The sequence below is a fragment of the Salmo salar genome, chromosome ssa03 (assembly GCF_905237065.1).
Source record: "Salmo salar chromosome ssa03, Ssal_v3.1, whole genome shotgun sequence".
NCBI classification, from domain to species: domain Eukaryota; kingdom Metazoa; phylum Chordata; class Actinopteri; order Salmoniformes; family Salmonidae; genus Salmo; species Salmo salar.
Window position 1 is genome coordinate 77569062 of NC_059444.1, and position 24829 is coordinate 77593890.

General features: G+C 43.9%; 2 protein-coding genes across 4 annotated transcripts; both read right to left on the minus strand.

Annotated features, from left to right (window-relative positions):
- Positions 1–773: 773 nt before the first annotated feature.
- Positions 774–3340, minus strand: LOC106601664 (von Willebrand factor A domain-containing protein 3A). 2 transcript variants are annotated; one of them, XM_045715498.1, is made up of 7 exons: positions 3086–3340; positions 2781–2925; positions 2316–2460; positions 1948–2099; positions 1746–1863; positions 1452–1549; positions 774–1371 (listed from the first exon to the last, which is right to left on the minus strand). In XM_045715498.1, the coding sequence occupies exons 1-7, from the start codon at positions 3189–3191 to the stop codon at positions 1311–1313; spliced, it is 825 nt and encodes a 274-aa protein (XP_045571454.1). In that variant the 5' UTR covers positions 3192–3340; the 3' UTR covers positions 774–1310. The 2 variants fall into 2 exon arrangements, 1 of the variants encoding a protein (XP_045571454.1); XR_006769244.1 differs by having other exon boundaries at positions 1299–1371; positions 1452–1627.
- Positions 3341–3362: 22 nt separating this feature from the next.
- Positions 3363–14498, minus strand: LOC123741727 (von Willebrand factor A domain-containing protein 3A-like). 2 transcript variants are annotated; one of them, XM_045715500.1, is made up of 8 exons: positions 13612–14498; positions 10090–10285; positions 9307–9377; positions 8873–9037; positions 8388–8478; positions 4015–4107; positions 3759–3856; positions 3363–3569 (listed from the first exon to the last, which is right to left on the minus strand). In XM_045715500.1, the coding sequence occupies exons 3-8, from the start codon at positions 9334–9336 to the stop codon at positions 3363–3365; spliced, it is 684 nt and encodes a 227-aa protein (XP_045571456.1). In that variant the 5' UTR covers positions 9337–9377; positions 10090–10285; positions 13612–14498. The 2 variants fall into 2 exon arrangements, with proteins under 2 accessions (XP_045571456.1, XP_045571455.1); XM_045715499.1 differs by having other exon boundaries at positions 4006–4107.
- Positions 14499–24829: the final 10331 nt, after the last annotated feature.

Below are 24829 nucleotides of genomic sequence, written 5' to 3' on the forward strand. Positions count from 1 at the left end.
ACCCAACTCCCCAGCATCCTTCTGCAAGTGCTGGCTCAGCTGCTTGCTTCTTGATGAAACGGTAACACCGTTTCATCAAGCAGCAATCAGGCAATCAGCGGTAGAAACAATGCCAAATACTTTCCCCTCTCATGTTTTGGTAAAAAGCTGAGGGTCAGGACTGGAGAAATGTAACCACTCTCAAATTCAGGACTGGCTATTCATGATATCAACATTATAGTTTGATTATGTTTTGAGGCTGTATAGTGTTTGTTTACATTTACTTTCTTTACAAACACTGGGGTAAAATAAGCTTATATTTTGGGTTCTGATGGGGTATGACAGTTGAACTAAGCTCATTGGACATTTCTAAGTTATATTCTTCAAGAATCAATGGGTACATATAATTAATTTACAAGTCCAAAAATGGATGTAGCAACTGCACATTACCCCTTCAAATGTCATATTTACTGGGAAAGCTTTCCCAACCCTCATTCTTTCATTGTAATGTGTCATGTGTGTCGACCCAGTGCTTGGGAAGTGAACAGTATGAAGCCGTGTTGACTTGTCAAAAATGTCCTTTTGACAAAGATCCTGATGAAATGTGGGATGATTGGGTTTTCAGTGCTGTAAGTAGGTGTTTGATGGTGTCCGATATTATTGCAGTTTTTTTGTGCTTCTATGTGTTTCTTACCTTCATTACACCTAATAAAGATGTATGACATGCTAGACATGTTCATATGAGGCATGTTCTTATTAGGCATGCTCATATTATTTATAACAGACATCATGGAATCATTTGTTTTATTCATGCCGATATGTTCATTGGTACATAGAAAGAATATAACACAATAAGGTTATTAGCTGTTTTTAGTTCAAACTAGAGAAACAATACCAAAGCGGTCAGCCCTGCCTCTTTAGGCTATACAGTGTTTGTTCACATTTACTTTTTTTTACAAACATTGGAGTAAAACAAGCTTTCTGATGGGTATGACAGTTGAAGTAAGCTCACGAGGCATTTATATATAATATTCTTCAAGAATCAATGGGTATATATAGAAATAATTTATTAGTAAAAAATGGATGTAGCAACTAAGCATTCTAGTTTTAAATTAAGAAAAGCAGAGGTTTGTCACTCTGAACAAAGCATACTGCACACCCAAATTAGGTCAAATAGAACTGTGTACAGTATATGGTTAATCTGACAAAATTCATGTACACCAGTTTTAATCTCTTAACAACCACTTTCTTCATATATTTAGTCATTGAAAATCTGAATAACAAATGTGTATATAAAATCATTGAAGTCAAATTCTTGGGTTTACAGTAATCTAGTTTGTTTGGTTGATTCTTGTTGTTTCCTCTGGATTCTTCTTTTCCAAAATGATTTCCCTGTCAAAAACAGGTCAAGGTCAGTCATGGACAACAGTTTTTATGCAAACTTGAACCCATTTGCTCACTGTAAGACAAACCTGAAGACCTGTGCCTTCTTCCGGAAATGTCTCAGTTTGTCAATTTCCTGAGCCAGTCTCCTCAAGTCATCTCCCTCGAGGGCCGGCAGGGTAGGTTCCTGTTGGAATCAGTCCACAATAGGGCCCTCAAACTTGAATATCTGTCTCTACTGTGTACTCATCCTTCGTACCCCTGACTGGTATGAGACAGGGAAAGCTGGTTCAGTGTTTGACTAATAGCACAGAGGCTATGACGCTCAGGTGTGTATACATGCATACGTGTGTTTGTGTGTGCGTGCGTGTGTGTCTACTCACGTCTCCATCCCTATGGCCCGATTCCAACAGCCCACTGAGTGCATCCACATTGTCATGACAACAGTGGTATCGACCCCCAGTTTGGTGGGCCAGTTTCTTCAGAAAGTCATTGGCTGTGCTGTCAGAAGTGTAATAGAGGGTCATAGTGAGGGTCATCGTGTAATAGATTAAATGTACAAATCAATCAATCATATAGTCAGACCTGTCTGTGCAGTTGAATGAGACAGTGTGGATAGTAATGTGGTTCCCTGTGGCCAGTCTCTCTGTCTCTTTCAGCAGCAGGCTGCAGCTGGAATATGGCTTCCCATCACTCAGCAGGTACAGGCCCACACTGTCCCCAAACCCACAGCCAGTCTGAGGAGCATACATACAGAGGTTATAACATGACAAGGAGTATACAAACAGAGGTTATAACATGACATATATAAACATAATTGGTTAACATGACATAGCCATATACCAAGAACAGCAGGTACAGGCCCACACTATCCCCAAACCCTCAGCCAGTCTGGGCAACATACATACGGAGGTTATAACATGACATAGCCAGTTATTACTTAAACCCGTCACCTGCAGGGCCTCCAGAGTGTTGGTTCCCCCATGGGTGTTGAGCTGATATGCCCACTGCACCGCGTCGCGGCATGCCTCCTCTGTAGGCTCCTGCCGTGCCAGACGCCACACCTTCACCCCCGCGGAGAACGCCAGGAGAGAGAACCTGGGACAGTCAGAGAGGGGGTCTGGGGTTAGATATGACAATAACCAATGGGTGTGAGTGTAGCAGGGGTGAGATGGTTATATGAACATAATGAACCTAAGCTACAGTAGTAACAACCACAGAACTAGAATAAGATTTTATTTATATTTCTACTGTCACCATTGCCTGTAATTTTCCTCTATGAAACAGACAGATGGATAGAAAGAGAAACGTGAGCCTGTTTGTCGAGGCCAACACAGAGTTCCTTTTTCATTCTTTTTCTGGGATAGTCAACAGTGGAAGTGTCCAGGGGTAAGCAAAGCTTTTTAGGTTAAGTTTACCTGACTGTGTTGTGATGCAGCTGTTCCCAGATGAGAGAGGCCAGCTTGGTCTTCAGCTCCCCCAGGCAGGGAGCCATGGAGCCGGACACATCCAGCAGCACACACACCTCCCTCTCCAGCACCGCCCCAAACACACGCCTGCTACCTGGGGAGGAAGTGAGCGGAAGGAGCCAGACACTGGGGTTTCTTCAACCTTCAATCAGGCATTCATAGATATTTCAGTATTTTGGTACCATATAATTAGAATGACCAGAACAGAGAGAGACAGACAAGCTACAGTGACATAGAGCGAGAGAGAGGCATACCGGAGAGCAGCCATTGCAGCCTCTGTATGTAGCGCAGCAGGAGTGTCTCAGTCTGAGAAAGGTACTGTTTTAACTCTCCTGGAGTCAGCTGCAGGTGCTTCACCATCCCCTGATACAACAACCACAGACAGAGAGACAGGAGGCTCAGACCAGCATGGGAGGGGATGCTGGTTGGATAACCTGATATTTTTATTATTTAGAATCAAATGTAATTCTTTTTTCACCATTTGGCCGCTTTGGACATTTGTACTCGTACTTGAACTTAGTTGCTAGCATTTTAATTTGTATTCATGCCAAAATATGTTATTGAAGCCATTCTCCTCTGACTCCCGTTGATGTGGACACTGGGGAAGATGGAGCAGTATTTGGCAGACTCTCTCTTGAGGACCGAGGGGACCAGCTTCTTATGATGAGTACAGTCAGGTCCAGACACCAGCTTATAGATGTCAAGCTTCTGCCTCTTAATACTGAACCTCTTCAGCCACTACAGGTCAGGGCCAAGAGACATGAGAAAAAAAATTATTGGCCCCTGCCCCCCCCACACACATTTTTAGCACATTGCCTTATCAGAGCGACTTATAATTAGAGCATTTAAATAAGGCGGTTGATGTTAGATGAATAGATCAATCTGATTGGTTGACTTGATGATTGGCATGCATATCTCATACTGCACCCGTTTGGTCGAGCAGATCTCTTCCTGCTTTGGCAGAGTCACTAAGGGGATGGACTTTCGGACACTTTTAGGTTTGGGGTAAGACTTGAACACCACACCTAGGGCAAGAGTGAAAATACAATCACAACCCAAAAAGTCAACACACACGCGCGCTCACTCACACACACACACACACACACACACACACACACACACACACACACACACACACACACACACACACACACACACACACACACACACACACACAAGTTACCATCTTCCAGGTAGAACACAGACCGGGAGACCTGAGAAGGCTTCCTCTGTTTGGCTTTAGTCTCTACTGGACCCCAACCAGTCATGGGCTGTACTGAAGGAGACACAACAAACAAACAAGCTAACTAATAAAAGGCTATATTAATCATACAATCATTTAAACTTGAATAAAACACTCATCCTTTGTATACAAACTATAAAAACATCTGCAGTTTTGTATTATCAAAGCACAATGATTCGTCTCATGTGTGTATCCCTGGGAAAACAAAAATAAAAAAATAACAACAAGAAAGCTAGTCTGAGGTAAACGGGTAATGTTTTAGTAGAGGACAAAAATAGAGCTGAGTCATCCTTCATTCATTACACTGAGGGGAGAATCCCTAACCCTGGCTGACGGGGTGGTGATGTACCAGGGGAGAATCCCTAACCCTGGCTGACGGGGTGGTGATGTACCAGGGGAGAATCCCTAACCCTGGCTGACGAGGTGGTGATGTACCAGGGGAGAATCCCTAACCCTGGCTGACGAGGTGGTGATGTACCAGGGGAGAATCCCTAACCCTGGCTGACGGGGTGGTGATGTACCAGGGGAGAATCCCTAACCCTGGCTGACGAGGTGGTGATGTACCAGGGGAGAATCCCTAACCCTGGCTGACGAGGTGGTGATGTACCAGGGGAGAATCCCTAACCCTGGCTGACGAGGTGGTGATGTACCAGGGGAGAATCCCTAACCCTGGCTGACGAGGTGGTGATGTACCAGGGGAGAATCCCTAACCCTGGCTGACGAGGTGGTGATGTACCAGGGGAGAATCCCTAACCCTGGCTGACGGGGTGGTGATGTACCAGGGGAGAATCCCTAACCCTGGCTGACGGGGTGGTGATGTACCAGGGGAGAATCCCTAACCCTGGCTGACGAGGTGGTGATGTACCAGGGGAGAATCCTTAACCCTGGCTGACGGGGTGGTGATGTACCAGGGGAGAATCCTTAACCCTGGCTGACGGGGTGGTGATGTACCAGGGGAGAATCCCTAACCCTGGCTGACGGGGTGGTGATGTACCAGGGGAGAATCCCTAACCCTGGCTGACGGGGTGATGATGTACCAGGGGAGAATCCCTAACCCTGGCTGACGGGGTGGTGATGTACCAGGGGAGAATCCCTAACCCTGGCTGACGAGGTAGTGATGTACCAGGGGAGAATCCCTAACCCTGGCTGACAGGGTGGTGATGTACCAGGGGAGAATCCCTAACCCTGGCTGACGAGGTGGTGATGTACAAGGGGAGAATCCTTAACCCTGGCTGACGGGGTGGTGATGTACCAGGGGAGAATCCTTAACCCTGGCTGACGGGGTGGTGATGTACCAGGGGAGAATCCCTAACCCTGGCTGACGGGGTGGTGATGTACCAGGGGAGAATCCCTAACCCTGGCTGACGGGGTGATGATGTACCAGGGGAGAATCCCTAACCCTGGCTGACGGGGTGGTGATGTACCAGGGGAGAATCCCTAACCCTGGCTGACGAGGTGGTGATGTACCAGGGGAGAATCCCTAACCCTGGCTGACAGGGTGGTGATGTACCAGGGGAGAAACCTCATTACTGAGAAAAACAAGACCTAAGTGACTGCTAGGCTGTGTCTCAAATGCCACCCTATTTCCTATATAGCCCATAGGGCTCTGGTCAAAAGTAATGCACAATATACAGTCAGTGGTGGAAAAAGTACACAATTGTCATACTTGAGTAAAAGTGAAAGTCACCCAGTAAAATACTACTTGAGTAAAAGTCTAAAAGTATTTGGTTTTAAATACACTTAAGTATCAAAAGTAAATGTAATTGCTCAAATATACTTAAGTATCAAAAGTAAAAGTACAAGTATCAATTATTTCAAATTCCTTATATTAAGCAAACTGGACAGCACCATTTCCTTTTTATTTTTTATTTAAGGAAAGTCAGGGACACACTCCAACAGTCAGACATCATTTACAAACAAAGCATTTGTGTTTAGTAAGTCCGCCAGATCAGAGGCAGTAGAGATGACCAGGGATGTTCTCTTGATAAGTGTGTGAATTTGACCACTTACCTGTCCTGCTAAGCACTCAAAATGTAACGAGTACTTTTGGGTGTCAGGGAAAATGTATGGAATAAAAAGTACATTATTTTATTTAGGAATGTAGTGAAATAAATGTAAAGGATGTCAAAAATATAAATAGTAAAGTACAGATACCCAAAAAACTACTTAAGTAGTACTTTAAAGTATTTTTACTGAAGTACTTTACACCACTGTATACAGTACCAGTCAAATGTTTGGACCCCTATTCATTTTCTTTATATTTACCATTTTCTACATTGTAGAAAAGTAGTGAAGACATCAATGCCTTGAAATAACACATATGGAATCATTTAGTAACCAAAAAAGTGTTTTATATATATCTTTTAGATTCTTCAAAGTAGCCACCCTTTGCCTTGATGACAGCTTTGCACACTCTAGGCATTCTCTCAACCAGCTTCATGAGGAATGCTTTTCAAACAGTCTTGAAGAAGTTCCCACATATGTTGAGCACTTGTTGGCTGCTTTTCCTTCACTCTGCGGTCCAACTCATCCCAAACCATCTCAATTGGGTTGAGGTCGGGTGATTGTGGAGGCCAGGTCATCTGATGCAGCACTCCACCACTCCCCTTCTTGGTAAAGCAGCCCTTACACAGACTGGAGGTGTGTTTTGGGTCATTGTCCTGTTGAAAAACAAATGATAGTCCCACTAAACCAGATGGGATGGCGTATCGCTGCAGAATGCTGTGGTAGCCATGCTGGTTAAGTGTGCCTTGAATTCTAAATAAATCCCTGACAGTGTCACCAGCAAAGCACCCCCACACCATAACACCTCCTCCTCCATGCTTTACGGTGGGAACCACACATGCGGAGAACATCTGTTTACCTACTCTGTGTCTCACAAAGACACGGCGGTTGGAACCAAAAATCACAAATTTGGACTCATCAGACCAAATGACAGATTTCCACTGGTCTAACGTCCATTGCTCGTGTTTCTTGGCCCAAGCAAGTTTGTTATTATTATTGGTGTCCTTTAGTAGTGGTTTCTTTGCAGCAATTCAACCATGAAGGCCTGATTCATGCAGTCTTCTCTGAACAGTTGATTTTGAGATGTGTCTGTTACTTGAACTCTGTGAAGCATTTATTCGGGCTGCAATCTGAGGTGCAGTTAACTCTAATGGACTTACTGCAGCAGAGGTAACTCTGGGTCTTCCTTTCCCGTGGCGGTCCTCATGAGAGCCAGTTTCATCATAGTGCTTGATGGTTTTTGTGACAGCACTTGAAAAAACTTTCAAAGTTCTTAAAATTTTTGACTGATTGAATGACCTTCATGTCTTAAAGTAATGATGGACTGTTGTTTCTCTTTGCTTATTTGAGCTGTTCTTACCATAATATACACTTGGTCTTTTACCAAATAGGGCTATCTTCTGTATACCACCCCTACCTTGTTACAACACAACTGATTGGCTCAAACACATTAAGGAAAGAAATTCCACAAATTAACTTTTAACAAGGCACACCTGTTAATTGAAATGCATTCCAGGTGACTACCTCATGAAGCTGGTTAAGAGAATGCCAAGAGTGTGCAAAGCTGGCATCAAGGCAAAGGGTGGCTACTTTGAAGAATCTCAAATATAAAATATATTTTGATTTGTTTAACACTTTTTTGGTTACTACATGATTCCATGTGTGTTATTTCATAGTTTTGATGTCTTCACTATTATTCTACAATGTAGAAAATAGTAAAAATAAAGAAAACCCCTTGAATGAGTAGGTGTGTCCAAACTTTTGACTGGTACTGTAGGGAAAAGGGTGCCATTTGGGACAAAGCACTAGTCTACTCTTCACATCTTTAAAAGCATCTTGAAGACACAAAGCATCTGTAGAGTGAAAGATAAAGGGAAGGTCAATATACCCGTTGGAAATATGGGTAACTCCTTACCGACCCAACATGGATTTAATTCCTCATGTTAAGGACTTTGATGAACTGGAGCCATCCTCCATTTGATTAATAGTTTATTACATTTTAGTCTGGCACTCACTTTGACTGGGGTTGGGACAGGAGCAGCAGTGAACTGGTACTTACTGCACTCGCTGTGGTACAGAAAGGTGACAGTTGCTCTGTCTGGCATTCCATGTTTTAGACTTTGTTTCTGTTTGGTGCCTAATGAACTGGGCCCTGCTCTAGCCCCTGCCTGACACTCACCTGAGATACAACCTTCACTCGACTGAACTGTCACCCACGGGGGAAGTTTACCTAGATACCGCTGGTAAACTTCCAGCCTGGCATTAAAACTGATTCAGTCTGGTTTAACCAGGCTAGAATGCTGACTCACCCGGTGGGATAGCAGATGTGGCACTGCTGGGACGCCATGCGTGAGCCTTCTGAGAGGAGGAATGCTCGTTTGTTCGGCCTTCCTTCATTTGCTGTCAGCAGAAAATAAAAATGTATGTAAACCTTTACTTGGAGTGGTGATATGCAGTATAAAGCACTCATAAAACCTTTATTTGCATGACATAAATCATCATAATGCCCTACATATGTTTATACAATCTTCATAAATGCTTTCAAGCGGTTTTATGTAGCATCGACACAAAACATTATAACATCCACTCCATATTTATTAGCATCCTACTTTGTCTCGGCCCAAGATGAGGCATTTCTAAAATAATCTTTCATCTGATATTCTGTTTCTTAGTTGAGAAAGAAATGTTGAAAGTGTTGTTTGATGTTGAAATGAGAGAGGACAAAGAGGAGAAAATATTATTGTGTGCGATTGTGTGTGTGTTCGTACATCCGTGCGTATGTGTGTGCTCTAACCAGCCTGGCGAGGGTGAGTGCAGTGGGTCGCGGTGGGGGCTGTGGTCTGTCTCTGCATCTCCAGGCCAGGGGGGACTTGGCCGGAGCTTTGTGCCCAGGAGAGAGATCCTCCCCTGGGCACCTATAGTCAGACTTCTGGGTCAGGGAGTTCACCATCATGGCGCTCTGGAGCCACACACAGAATTACAAAGAGATAGAGGTCATCCTTTAACTAGCAATGGATAGATGTGCAATGCCAGTCTTACAATGTTGAAGTGGTTGAAGAATTTTTTTCCCATTAAAATAATGTAAACAGAATACCTTACAGTATGTTGTCAATACATATGACTAGTATCTGAATCTAAATGTTTTGAGTAGTTTAGGACAGATGTGTGTAAGCCGTTGTTGTTGCTGCTGTTTAGCACTCTCCCTTCCCCATGCTGTTCCAATCTCACCTTCTGCCAATAATTAGCAACCCTCTCCATCTCTCCAATCAGAGCAGTGATGTCATCGCTCTCCAGGATGCCTGCAGGGAGAGGACAGGACAGACCAGGGCTCAGGGTTTCCACCCAGCATCACACACACGCAACATGCATACATACACACACGCAACATGCATACATACACACACACACACAACATGCATACATACACACAGACAGACAGACAGACAGACAGGCAACATGCATACATACACACAGACAGACAGGCAACATGCATACATACACACACACAACATGCATACATACACACACACAGACAGACAGGCAACATGCATACATACACACAGACAGACAGGCAACATGCATACATACACACAGACAGACAGGCAACATGCATACATACACACAGACAGACAGGCAACATGCATACATACACAGACAGACAGGCAACATGCGCACGCAACACACGCAACCACACACACACACACACACACACACACACACACACACACACACACACACACACACACACACACACACACACACACACACACACACACACACACACACACACACACAATAGAAGGAGTAACTGTTGAATAGGCCATTAGCTGGGGGATAAGTGGGTTCACACAGCTGGCTGGTAGCCCCTCCAGGAAGTAATCACCTCTGTGGTGGGTAAGTGTTTCTACTTCTACTGTCATCACTGGCGCTCATTTCTTCAAGGTGCCACTTGATAGTGGAGTAATCTATTTTTCCATAGCACAGATTGTGTGTGTGTGAATTCTCGCGTACCTGTCTCACTGATCCAGTGGAAGCGTCCGTTGCCAGCTTGTGCCAGTTCCCTCAGTGCCCCCGCAGTCTCCTCCCTGGTGGCATGGTGAGTCTGTGCCTCTGTCTGTCCCTCTGTCTCCTCTCCAGTCAACAGACAGATGTGGAGACGTAGAGGCCGGCCACTGCAGCACTCTGACACATATGAAGACACCGTTGCCTGGGAACAGAGCAGCAAGAGACTTTTTCTGGATTGATTGTCATTCATTTGACTTTTCGAGAGAAGAGGGTTTCTTATAAAAAATGGATTCACATGTTCATAGAAACGTACAGCTGCCAGACAACAAGCATGGGCATATGAATATGTAGGTACAGTATATCAGTGACACCTAGCTAGTGCATTAACTAGTTTCCAGCATCAGAGGGCACCAGAGGGAAGCATGTCTCTATTATAGTGCCCTGTTGGGATGAAGTTCGACCAGTGTAACAGTATGGTTACTCTCTGCGGCTAAAGAACTGATTTCAGATCAGCTCTTCCTATAGCAGTTCTAATGTTCACCATCATGAGTCATCATCACCAATTGATATAACTGTTGCCAGGACAATGTCATACAAAAAAACTCTACACACACACACACACACATTCATACTGACTCCACACACACACAGTGACGTCTTTCAAAAGTATTTCAAAGTGCGTGTGTGTGAGCGTGTGCGTGCATGTATTTGTGCATCCACACACACACATTCATACTGACTCCACACACACACACACACACACACACACACACACACATTCATACTGACTCTACACACACACTCATACTGACTCTACACACACACACAAACCCATTCCTACTGACTCTACACACACACACGTTCCTACTGACTCTACACACACACATACTGACTCTACACACACAAAGTGCGTGTGTGTGCGCGTGCATGTATTTGTGCATCCACACACACACACACATACACACACACACACTCATACTGACACTACACACACACTCATACTGACTCTACACACACACACACACACACACACACACATTCATACTGACTCTATACACACACACACACACACAATCATACTGACTCTACACACACACATTCATACTGACTCCACACACACACACACACACAAAGTGACGTCTTTCAAAAGTATTTCAAAGTGCGTGCATGTATTTGTGCATCCACACACACACATTCATACTGACTCCACACACACACACACACATTCATACTGACTCTACACACACACACACATTCATACTGACTCTACACACACACACACACACACACATTCATACTGACTCTACACACACACACACACATTCATACTGACTCTACACACACACACACACACACACATTCATACTGACTCTACACACACACACACATTCATACTGACTCTACACACACACACATTCATACTGACTCTACACACACACACACATTCATACTGACTCTACACACACACACACACACACACACACACATTCATACTGACTCTACACACACACACACACACACACACACACACACACACACACACACACATTCATACTGACTCTACACACACACACATTCATACTGACTCTACACACACATTCATACTGACTCTACACACACACACACACACACACACATTCATACTGACTCTACACACACACACACACACATTCATACTGACTCCACACACACACACACACACACACACACACACATTCATACTGACTCCACACACACACACACACACACATTCATACTGACTCCACACACACACACACACACATTCATACTGACTCCACACACACACATTCATACTGACTCCACACACACACACACACACATTCATACTGACTCCACACACACACACACACACATTCATACTGACTCACACACACACACACACACATTCATACTGACTCCACACACACACACACACACATTCATACTGACTCCACACACACACACACACACACATTCATACTGACTCCACACACACACACACACACACATTCATACTGACTCCACACACACACACACACACACACACATTCATACTGACTCCACACACACACACACACACATTCATACTGACTCCACACACACACACACACACATTCATACTGACTCTACACACACACACACACACACACACACACACACACACACACACATTCATACTGACTCTACACACACACAAACACACACACACATTCATACTGACTCCACACACACACACACTAACATACAATCCTCATATACAATGCTGCTACTCTGTTTATCATGTGTCCTGATGCCTAGTCACCTTACCCCTATACATATCTACCTACATATCTACCTGTACCACTACAGTATCCCTGCACATTGTAAATATGGTATTAGTGGTACATTGGTCTAGTCACCTTACCCCTATACATATCTACCTGTACCACTCCAGTATCCCTGCACATTGTAAATATGGTATTGGAACTGACCCTAAACTGACCCTGTATATACAGTAGCTTACTTACTTGTTCATGTTCTTCTTATTTCTATTTTCGTGTGTGTTTTTGTTCTACTTTATTTTATAGTACTACTGATAATGATTACTGCGTTGTTGGAAAAGCGCTTGCAAGAAAGGTGTTTCACTGTACTTGTACACGTGACTATAAAAAGGGAAACTTGAGTGCTGGTGATGCCACAAACAACCAACCATACAACTCCATTGTAACCTTGTCAACTGACAGTGAAGGGACAACAACGAGAGAGTAGATTAGGGATCACAACATGCAACAATGTACTCTGCAATGTACTGCATATACTACAGAAACACCATCCACATACAGTATATGCACTTCAATTCCAGTAACAACTCTATATTTCAATACCGCATCCAATCTGCATTAGAAATAGATTGAACTCTGACAATTACCTATGACCCCAGGCTTTCTCTATCTCAATGAGAATGAGCAGGGATATAATTTGGATTCTTATTAGAGTGAGTCATTCCACTCTATTAACTCTATTAAACATCCCATCATGCAAATGTCTGTTGAAAACGTATGTGGTGAGGTGAGGTCACGGTCTGCGAGACAGGTAGAGGCTTTGACAACCAAATCAATTACATCTATTCTCATGCAGAACGTAAGCAATTCACACATGAATAAACTGGAGATTGGGGGAGTGGAGGTGAGAGAGTGTTGGAGTGTACAGGCTTGTCATGTCAAAGAGTTGTCTTATCAACGATTAGAACATGCAGCGTTGTGATTGGATTCATGTGAGCTCAATGTGCTATCAAATGGTGATTGTACATGTGTGTGTGTTTCTGCATGCCTCTGTGTGTGTGTGTGTGTCAGTGGAGGCTGCTGAGAGGAGGACAGCTCATAATAATGTCTGGAACGGAGCAAATGGAATGGCATAAACACACGGAAACCATGTGTTAGATGTATTTCATACCATTCCAATAATTCCACTCCAGCCATTACTACAAGCCTGTCCTACCCAATTAAGATGCCACCAACCTCCTGTGGCGTGTGTGTGTGTGTGACCTACGCGATGATGTTGAAACTGTGTTTGTTGGCCAGCTGCTCCTCCAGTAGCACCCTGAGGGAATGCTGGATGTGGAGAGAGAAGCCAGGGATCATCATAGACATGTCTACCACAATCACCAGCCTACAGAAACAGAGACACAGAGAGAGACAGAGAGAGAGAACCTCCTGCCCAATGTATGACCATATTAGAGACACATATTTCCCTCAGATTACACAGATCCACAAAGAATTTTAAAACAAACCAGATTTTGATAAACTCCCATATCTACTGGGTGAAATACCACAGTCTGCCATGACAGCAGCAATAGTTGTGACCTGTGGCCACAAAAAAAGGTCAACCAGTGAAGAACAAACACCATTGTAAATACAACCCATATCTATGCTTATTTATTTTCCCTTTTGTACTTTAACCATTTGTATATCGTTACAACACTGTATATATACACATAACATGACTTTTGTAATGTCTTTATTCTTTTGGAACTTCTGCGAGTGTAATGTTTACTGTTCATTTTTATTGTTTATTTGACTTTTGTATATTATCTACCTCACTTGCTTTGGCAATGTTAACATATGTTTCCCATGCCAATAAAACCCTTTGAATTGAATTGAGAGACAGAGAGACAGACAGAGAGAGACAGAGAGAGCGAGAGAGAAAGAGGGACAGAGAGATTGGTGGACCTTTGAAACTGCTTTATTTGAGCCAGTTTGCTACAGCAGGAAAATAATCCTGAAGCAATAGGAAATGTGAATTATTATGTAGATTATAATTAACTGACATTTTGTGTAGGGGTTGATACAGTGGGGGGAAAAAGTATTTGATCCCCTGCTGATTTTGTACGTTTGCCCACTGACAAAGAAAGGATCAGTCTATAATTTTAATGGTAGGTTTATTTGAACAGTGAGAGACAGAATAACAACAAAAATATCCGGAAAAACGCATGTCAGAAATGTTATAAATTGATTTGCATTTTAATGAGGGAAATAAGTATTTGACTTCCTCTCAGAAAGATTTCTTGCTCCCAGGTGTCTTTTATACAGGTAACGAGCTGAGATTAGGAGCACACTCTTAAAGGGAGTGCTCCTAACCGCAGCTTGTTACCTGTATAAAAGACACCTGTCCACAGAAGCAATCAATCAATCAGATTCCAAACTCTCCATCATGGCCAAGACCAAAGAGCTCTCCAAGGATGTCAGGGACAAGATTGTAGACCTACACAAGGCTGGAATGGGCTACAAGACCATCGCCAAGCAGCTTGGTGAGAAGGTGACAGGAGTTGGTGCGATTATTCGCAAATGGAAGAAACACAAAAGAACTGTCAATCTCCCTCGGCCTGGGGCTCCATGCAAGATCTCACCTCGTGGAGTTGCAATGATCATGAGAACGGTGAGGAATCAGCCCAGAACTACACGGGAGGATCTTGACAATGATCTCAAGGCAGCTGGGACCATAGTCACCAAGAAAACAATTGGTAACACACTTCGCCGTGAAGGACTGAAATCCTGCAGCGCCCGCAAGGTCCCCCTGCTCAAGAACACATATACATGCCCATCTGAAGTTTGCCAATGAACATCTGAATGACTCAGAGGACAACTGGTGAAAGTGTTGTGGTCAGATGAGACCAAAATGGAGCTCTTTGGCATCAACTCAACTCGCCGTGTTTGGAGGAGGAGGAATGCTGCCTATGACCCAAGAACACCATCTCCACCGTCAAACACGGAGGTGGAAACATTATTCTTTGGGGGTGTTTTTCTGCTAAGGGGACAGGACAACTTCACCGCATCAAAGGGACGATGGACGGGGCCATGTACCGTCAAATCTTGGGTGAGAACCTCCTTCCCTCAGCCAGGGCATTCAAAATGGGTCGTGGATGGGTATTCCAGTATGACAATGACCCAAAACACACGGCCAAGGCAACAAAGGAGTGGCTCAAGAAGAAGCACATTAAGGTCCTGGAGTGGCCTAGCCAGTCTCCAGACCTTAATCCCATAGAAAATCTGTGGAGGGAACTGAAGGTTCGAGTTGCCAAACGTCAGCCTTGAAACCTTAATGACTTGGAGAAGATCTGCAAAGAGGAGTGGGACAAAATCCCTCCTGTGATGTGTGCAAACCTGGTGGCCAACTACAAGAAACATATGACCTCTGTGATTGCCAACAAGGGTTTTGCCACCAAGTACTAAGTCATGTTTTGCAGAGGGGTCAAATACTTATTTCACACACTGTCCCCCAGATCTGCCTCCAACACAGCCACTGCAGACATCAGCTGCTTCTGTAAGGGACAAAGAGAGGGATGAGAGATAGGGATGTAAGAGAGAAAGACAGGATGGACAGGGGTTATGGGTGAGATAGATACAGACGAAAGGTGAGAGAAAATCATCACTATAACCACACCTACACTAGTAAGAAGATAACTGTTTTTATTGGTCAGGAAGAGAAGAAAGGTTTAGACTAAGACTAATAATCAATTCAAAAGACAGACAAGACATCATGTGCTTCTGACATCACATCCTGACTGGTGAACCCACCTGGTAGTGGTAGATTAAGGGCAAGTCCACATGAACGTTCTTCACCGTTCCATCATGCCACGCAAACTGCACCATGGCCTTCTGGGTAGGATCCAACATGGAAGGAGGAAGTCCAGGACAAATACATTCATAAACATAATTTTTTGTGACCAAAGGTTTTATATTTCACAGCTAGAAAGGTACAAGAGACTAGAGACATATCTAGCCTGGTGGAAACTGTCTGATCTGACATGCTGTTTCACTTTAAACAAAACGTGAGCGCAGTGATCAGTCTGTTTGACCAGGCTAAGACATATCAGCCACCTCCCATCCTCCCACTTGAGAATAAAGAAAGGAAAAAGGAGAGAACAGTCGTAAACACAAAGCTTACCTATAACCAAGAGTGACCGACGCAATTACTCTAAATTCTTTTCCTCCAAGTCCTCCCCTGCCCAGACAGAATGAAACATCACTAAACTAGGAAGAGTAATTGATAAAGTAGCATTGATTAACTGATATTAGTTCATTATGCCCAGTCTAGTAAGCATTGGGTTCCACTCCTCTGCACCACCTAAAGAGGTTTGGTCAAGGACCACATTAAGATTGACTGGAACATCAAAAGACAGGGAGATAAGAGAGAAAAGGAAAGAGAAAGAAAGAAAGGGATAGAGGGATTGACAGAGTGGTACATCCTGTACTGTGACCTGGCCATAAAAAGAAGAGCCAGAAGAAAATGAGAGAAAGCAGTGTGTGTGCAGAAGATAAAAATAGCCAGTCAGTGATACCTCATGAACCATCGACTGTCGGGCCATTACAAGAGAATGAGAAAAGAAAACAGTCAAGAAGGAGAAATAAGAAAGAAGAGACAGACAGTAGTACCTCATGGACTGTTGAGCTGACAGTCTTGTTCAGGATAGGAACAAACCCCTCCAGTAGAGAATAGGCATTGGGAGACAGAACCTGGTACAGCCCCAGTCTCTTAGCTACAGGCAGAGAGAGGATTAGATAATACATCCAACATCAGAGTTTAGGACAGAGGCTTCATTCAGTTTCAATCTGAATCTATTATTATCATGGCCAATGGCTTTTGGAATCAATACTTGGTTACCACAGTTACTTTTAGAGTAGGATGAAGTTGACTTTAACACGGATCTATGGTCAGTTTTGCATTGTTCCTTTTTAATGGTTAAGGTTAGGATGAAAGTGGGTAAGCTGATTCTAGATCTGTGCCTATGTGTAACTTTTACCTACAGCACTTACCTTTCAGTCCATGGTTCCTCAGCCAATCAGCCGAGGAGCTGGGTTGGACACCTGGGGGCTTGATGCTCAGGGGGGCATTGTGATTGGGTGGTCTGGGGAGCGAGGGAGAGAGTGAAAAGCTATCCAACTCTGTGGAAATCTGGGGGAGTACAGTAAGAGGAAAGATTCACTAAAAGGTTTATGTTAGATGTTCAAGAAAAATGCTGTACACAGACACCAGCACTGACACACACACACAGAGTCCATTCACCTGTTGTCCCACCACAGTGACAGACATGTCCCTCAGCCGTCCCTGACGCAGGACCTCAGTGTGTCCCAGCAGCTCTCTGGCTGCTTTGATCTCTGTCCACAGCAGCTCCACATCTGTACTGCTGTCCACTACACCCTGATACACACACAGACACACACCACACACACAAACAGCAGGGAAAGTTATTTTTTGAGCACAACACACTAAAACACAAACCCAAATAGCACAGTCAGGACAGACAGGTTACCATGGAAGCTAAGATGTGGTGGCGTCCCCGTGTAACTTCAGCTAGTCTCTTTACAGTTGCCTGTTTGAGGCAGAGACACAGTGAATCATTGACCAAACTTTTCACAGGTTAGAAAGTTGAGTTAATCTGTCCCTCTATTAATAAAAACACATGATTGTTGGTGACCTGAAGGTCCAGCAGTTTGACTCACAATGGTCAGATGGCTAACGCTACAGTAGGACACCACATGGATCAACAATGCCCTTCCCAAAATGCTTTGTCCTACGTAATCAAAGAGGGCATCTGAGGTCTGGTCAGGGCTAGAGAGAGGAAAGGAGAGAAGTTAGAGGAGGAGGTACTATCATCAAACACAGGGGACTTGTTACTTGTCATGTGTAAGAATAACCCTGCTTTCTGATCGGTCTCTTTATAATGTCATCGTCATAACCCCACTCCCTGATTGGTCTCTTCAAAATGACATCATCATAACCCTCCTCTCGGATTGGTCCTTTCATCATAAGATCGTCATAACCCTGCTCTCTGATTGGTCATCATAACCCTGCCCTCTGATTTGTCCCTTAAAAATGACATGTAATAATAATGACATTGTCATTCACCTGCTCTCTGATTGGTCATCCTAGCCCTGCTCATAATACATAATACATTCATAATACATAATACAACCCAATGTGTAGATAGTGTACAACCCAATGTAGTTATTGCTGTACTTTCATTATCAGTCCCACTACATCACTGTCCTGTTGAAGTTGATTCACCTGGAGCCCAGGACGATGACCAGGGAGTCAAGATGAGTGCAGCCCAGGCCAAGGCCTCTCTTCAGGGCCTGGAGGAGGTTACATCCCCCCCTGGCTCCCAGCTCATCCACCCAGCCACAAGCCTCCTGCAGTCTGGAGATAGAACAGGCCACAGAGACACAATCTACTGTGGAAAACAGCCTAAACAGATCCACTGACAACAAGTCAGCCTATAGAAACTAGCAGTTTAGGTCTAGTTCAAGTTCATGTTCAATTACACCCACAGCAGTCAATACAAACTGAAATCCATGAGCACACAAATGGTACAGCTCTATCTAAAACATATTGATACATGGATAAAAGGATGGAAAGACATACATTTGAAGTCAGAAGTTGACATACACTTAGGTTGGAGTCATTAAAACTCATTTTTCAACCACTCCACAAATTTCTTGTTAACAAACTATAGTTTTGGCAAGTCGGTTAGGACATGTACTTTGTGCATGACACAAGTAATTTTTCCAACAATTGTTTACAGACAGATTATTTCACTTATAACTCACTGTATAACAATTCCAGTAAATGGGGCAGGGCTACCGACGTTAAGGCTAATCTAAAGACGGTGCTGGCTAAAGCTAAAACTGGCGAGTGTAGAGAGTATAGAGATATTGTTATCCACGTCGGCACCAACGATGTTAGGATGAAACAGTCAGAGGTCACCAAGCGCAACATAGCTTCAGCGTGTAAATCAGCTAGAAAGATGTGTCGGCATCGATTAATTGTCTCTGGCCCCCTCCCAGTTAGGGGGAGTGATGAGCTCTACAGCAGAGTCTCACAACTCAATCGCTGGTTGAAAACTGTTTTCTGCCCCTCCCAAAAGATAGAATTTGTAGATAATTGGCCCTCTTTCTGGGACTCACCCACAAACAGGACCAAGCCTGGCCTGTTGAGGAGTGACGGACTCCATCCTAGCTGGAGGGGTGCTCTCATCTTATCTACGAACATAGACAGGGCTCTAACTCCTCTAGCTCCACAATGAAATAGGGTGCAGGCCAGGCAGCAGGCTGTTAGCCAGCCTGCCAGCTTAGTGGAGTCTGCCACTAGCACAGTCAGTGTAGTCAGCTCAGCTATCCCAATTGAGACCGTGTCTGTGCCTCGATCTAGGTTGGGCAAAATTAAAGATGGCGGTGTTCGCTTTAGCAATCTCACTGGTATAAAGACCTCCTCCATTCCTGCCATTATTGAAAGAGATTGTGATACCTCACATCTCAAAATTGGGTTACTTAATGTTAGATCCCTCACTTCCAAGGCAGTTATAGTCAATGAACTAATCACTGATCATAATCTTGATGTGATTGGCCTGACTGAAACATGGCTTAAGCCTGATGAATTTACTGTGTTAAATGAGGCCTCACCCCCTGGTTACACTAGTGACCATACCCCCCGTGCATCCGGCAAAGGCGGAGGTGTTGCTAACATTTACGATAGCAAATTTCAATTTACAAAAAAAAAAAAAATGACGTTTTCGTCTTTTGAGCTTCTAGTCATGAAATCTATGCAGCCTACTCACTCACTTTTTATAGCTACTGTTTACAGGCCTCCTGGGCCATATGCAGTGTTCCTCACTGAGTTCCCTGAATTCCTTTCGGATCTTGTAGTCATAGCAGATAATATTCTAATTTTTGGTGACTTTAACATTCACATGGAAAAGTCCACAGACCCACTCCAAAAGGCTTTCGGAGCCATCATCGACTCAGTGGGTTTTGTCCAACATGTCTCTGGACCTACTCACTGCCACAGTCATACTCTGGACCTAGTTTTGTCCCATGGAATAAATGTTGTGGATCTTAATGTTTTTCCTCATAATCCTGGACTATCGGACCACCATTTTATTACGTTTGCAATCGCAACAAATAATCTGCTCAGACCCCAACCAAGGAGCATTAAAAGTCGTGCTATAAATTCTCAGACAACCCAAAGATTCCTTGATGCCCTTCCAGACTCCCTCTGCCTACCCAAGGACGTCAGAGGACAAAAATCAGTTAACCACCTAACCGAGGAACTCAATTTAACCTTGCGCAATACCCTAGATGCAGTTGCACCCCTAAAAACTAAAAACATCTGTCATAAGAAACTAGCTCCCTGGTATACAGAAAATACACGAGCTCTGAAGCAAGCTTCCAGAAAATTGGAACGGAAATGGCGCCACAGCAAACTGGAAGTCTTCCGACTAGCTTGGAAAGACAGTACCGTGCAGTATCGAAGAGCCCTCACTGCTGCTCGATCATCCTCTTTTTCCAACTTAATTGAGGAAAATAAGAACAATCCTAAATTTATTTTTGATACTGTCGCAAAGCTAACTAAAAAGCAGCCTTCGCAAATGGAGGATGGCTTTCACTTCAACAGTAATGAATTTATGAACTTCTTTGAGGAAAAGATCATGATCATTAGAAAGCAAATTACAGACTCCTCTTTAAATCTGGGTATTCCTCCAAAGCTCCATTGTCCTGAGTCTACACAACTCTGCCAGGACCTAGGATCAAGGGAGATACTAAAGTGTTTTAGTACTATATCTCTTGACACAATGATGAAAATAATCATGGCCTCCAAACCCTCAAGCTGCATACTGGACCCTATTCCAACTAAACTACTGAAAGAGTTGCTTCCTGTGCTTGGCCCTCCTATGTTGAACATAATAAACGGCTCTCTATCCACCGGATGTGTACCAAGCTCACTAAAAGTGGCAGTAATAAAGCCTCTCTTGAAAAAGCCGAATCTTGATCCAGAAATTATAAAAAACTATCGGCCTATATCGAATCTTCCATTCCTCTCAAAATTTTTTGAAAAAGCTGTTGCACAGCAACTCACTGCCTTCCTGGAGACAAACAATGTATACGAAACGCTTCAGTCTGGTTTTAGACCCATCATAGCACTGAGACTGCACTTGTGAAGGTGGTAAATGACCTTTTAATGACGTCAGACCGAGGCTCTGCATCTGTCCTCGTGCTCCTAGATCTTAGTGCCGCTTTTGATACCATCGATCACCACATTCTTTTGGAGAGATTGGAAACCCAAATTGGTCTACATGGACAAGTTCTGGCCTGGTTTAGATCGTATCTGTCGGAAAGATATCAGTTTGTCTCTGTGAATGGTTTGTCCTCTGACGAATCAATTGTAAATATCGGTGTTCCTCAAGGTTCCGTTTTAGGACCACTATTGTTTTCACTATATATTTTACCTCTTGGGGATGTCATTCGAAAACATAATGTTAAATTTCACTGCTATGCGGACGACACACAGCTGTACATTTCAATGAAACATGGTGAAGCCCCAAAATTTCCCTCGCTAGAAGCCTGTGTTTCAGACATAAAGAAGTGGATGGCTGCAAACGTTCTACTTTTAAACTCGGACAAAACAGAGATGCTTGTTCTAGGTCCCAAGAAACAAAGAGATCTTCTGTTGAATCTGACAATTAATCTGGATGGTTGTACAGTCGTCTCAAATAAAACTGTGAAGGACCTCGGCGTTACTCTGGACCCTGATCTCTCTTTTGAAGAACATATCAAGACTGTTTCAAGGACAGCTTTTTTCCATCTACGTAACTTTGCAAAAATCTGAAACTTTCTGTCCAAAAATGACGCAGAAAAATTCATCCATGCTTTTGTTACTTCTAGGCTGGACTACTGCAATGCTCTACTTTCCGGCTACCCGGATAAAGCACTAAACAAACTTCAGTTAGTGCTAAATACGCCTGCTAGAATCCTGAATAGAACCAAAAAATTTGATCATATTACTCCAGTGCTAGCCTCCCTACACTGGCTTCCTGTTAAGGCAAGGGCTGATTTCAAGGTTTTACTGCTAACCTACAAAGCATTACATGGGCTTGCTCCTACCTATCTTTCCAATTTGGTCCTGCCGTACATACCTACACGTACGCTACGGTCACAAGACGCAGGCCTCCTAATTGTCCCTAGAATTTCTAAGCAAACGGCTGGAGGTAGGGCTTTCTCCTATAGAGCTCCATTTTTATGGAATGGTCTGCCTACCCATGTGAGAGACACAGACTCAGTCTCAACCTTTAAGTCTTTACCTAAGACTTATCTCTTCAGTAGGTCCTATGATTAAATATAGTCTGGCCCAGGAGTGTGAAGGTGAACGGAAAGGCTGGAGCAACGAACCGCCCTTGCTGTCTCTGCCTTGCCGGTTCCCCTCTTTCCACTGGGATTCTCTGCCTCTAACCCTTTTACAGGGGCTGAGTCACTGGCTTACTGGTGTTCTTCCATGCCGTCCATGGAAGGGGTGCGTCACTTGAGTGGGTTGAGTCACTGATGTGGTCTTCCTGTCTGGGTTGGCGCCCCCCCTTGGGTTGTGCCGTGGCGGAGATCGTTGTGGGCTATACTCGGCCTTGTCTTAGGACGGTAAGTTGGTGGTTGGAGACATCCCTCTAGTGGTGTGGGGGCTGTGCTTTGGCAAAGTGGGTGGGGTTATATCCTGCCTGTTTGGCCCTGTCCGGGGGTATCATCGGATGGGGCCACAGTGTCTTCTGATCCCTCCTGTCTCAGCCTCCAGTATTTATGCTGCAGTAGTTTATGTGTCGGGGGCTAGGGTCAGTCTGTTACATCTGGAGTATTTCTCTTGTCTTATCCGGTGTCCTGTGTGAATTTAAATATGCTCTCTCTAATTCTCTCTTTCTCTCTCTCTGTCTTTCTCTCAGAGGACCTGAGCCCTAGGACCATGCCTCAGGACTACCTGGTATGATGACTCCTTGCTGTCCCCAGTCCACCTGGCCGTGCTGCTGCTCCAGTTTCAACTGTTCTGCCTGCGGCTATGGAACCCTGACCTGTTCACCGGACGTGCTTGTTGCACCCTCGACAACTACTATGATTATTATTATTTGACCATGCTGGTCATTTATGAACATTTTAACATCTTGACCATGTTCTGTTATAATATCCACCCTGCACAGCCAGAAGAGGACTGGCCACCCCTCATAGCCTGGTTCCTCTCTAGGTTTCTTCCTAGGTTTTTGGCCTTTCTAGGGAGTTTTTCCTAGGGAGTTTTTCCTAGCCACCGTGCTTCTTTCACATGCTTCTTTTCCATTGCTTGCTGTTTGGTTTTTTTAGTCTGGGTTTCTGTACAGCACTTTGAGATATCAGCTGATGTACGAAGGGCTATATAAATACATTTGATTTTGATTTGATTTGATTTAAATCAGAAGTGTACATACACTAAGTTGACTGTGCCTTTAAACAGCTTGGAAAATTCCAGAAAATGATGTCATGGTTTTAGAAGCTTCTGATAGGCGAATTGACATCATTTGAGTCAATTGGAGGTGTACCTGTGGATGTATTTCAAGGCCTACCTTCAAACGCACTGCCTCTTTGCTTGGCATCATGGGAAAATCTAAAGAAATTAGCCAAGACTTCAGAAACAAAATTGTAGACCTCCACAAGTCTGGTTCATCTTTGGGATCAATTTCCAAATGCCTGAAGGTACCACGTTCATCTGTACAAACAATAGTACGCAAGTATAAACAACATGGGACCACGCAGCCGTCATACCGCTCAGGAAGGAGACGCGTTCTGTCTCCTAGAGATGAACGTACTTTGGTGCGAAAAGTGCAAATCAATCCCAGAACAAAAGCAAAGGACCTTGTGAAGTTGCTGGAGGAAACAGGTACAAACGTATCTATATCCACAGTAAAACGAGTCCTATATCAACATAACCTGAAAGGCCGCTCAGCAAGGAAGAAGCCACTGCTCCAAAACCGCCATAAAAAAGCGTATGGTTTGCCGCCATAAAAAAGCGTACAGAGTATGGTTTGCAACTGCACATGGGGACAAAGATTGTACTTTTTGGAGAAATGTCCTCTGGTCTGATGAAACAAAAATAGAACTGTTTGGCCATAATGACCATCTTTTTATGTTTGGAGGAAAAAGGGGGTGGCTTACAAGCTGAAGAACACCATCCCAACCATGAAGGACGGGGGTGGCAGCATCATGTTGTGGGGGTGCTTCACAAAATAGATGGCATCATGAGGATGGAAAATTATGTGGATATATTGAAGCAACATCTCAAGACATCAGTCAGGAAGTTAAATCTTGGTCACAAATGGGTCTTCCAAACGGACAATGACCCCAAGCATACTTCCAAAGTTGTGGCAAAATGGCTTAAGGACAACAAAGTCAAGGTATTGGAGTGGATATCGCAAAGCCCTGACCTC

Excerpts from the sequence above, each read along its gene's own strand:
- LOC106601664 (XM_045715498.1), bottom strand. The coding sequence starts at position 3,191 with ATGGTGAAGCACCTGCAGCTGACTCCAGGAGAGTTAAAACAGTACCTT. Across the intron at positions 2,926-3,085 it reads GCTGCAATGGCTGCTCTCCG|GTAGCAGGCGTGTGTTTGGG; the intron begins GTATGCCTCTCT and ends CTTCCTCCCCAG. Across the intron at positions 1,372-1,451 it reads AAGAAGGCACAGGTCTTCAG|GGAAATCATTTTGGAAAAGA; the intron begins GTTTGTCTTACA and ends TGTTTTTGACAG.
- LOC123741727 (XM_045715499.1), bottom strand. The coding sequence starts at position 9,336 with ATGGAGAGGGTTGCTAATTATTGGCAGAAG. Across the intron at positions 4,108-8,387 it reads CACATCTGCTATCCCACCGG|TACAGCCCATGACTGGTTGG; the intron begins GTGAGTCAGCAT and ends TGTCTCCTTCAG. Across the intron at positions 3,857-4,005 it reads CCTGGAAGATGGTAACTTGT|GTGTGGTGTTCAAGTCTTAC; the intron begins GTGTGTGTGTGT and ends CTCTTGCCCTAG.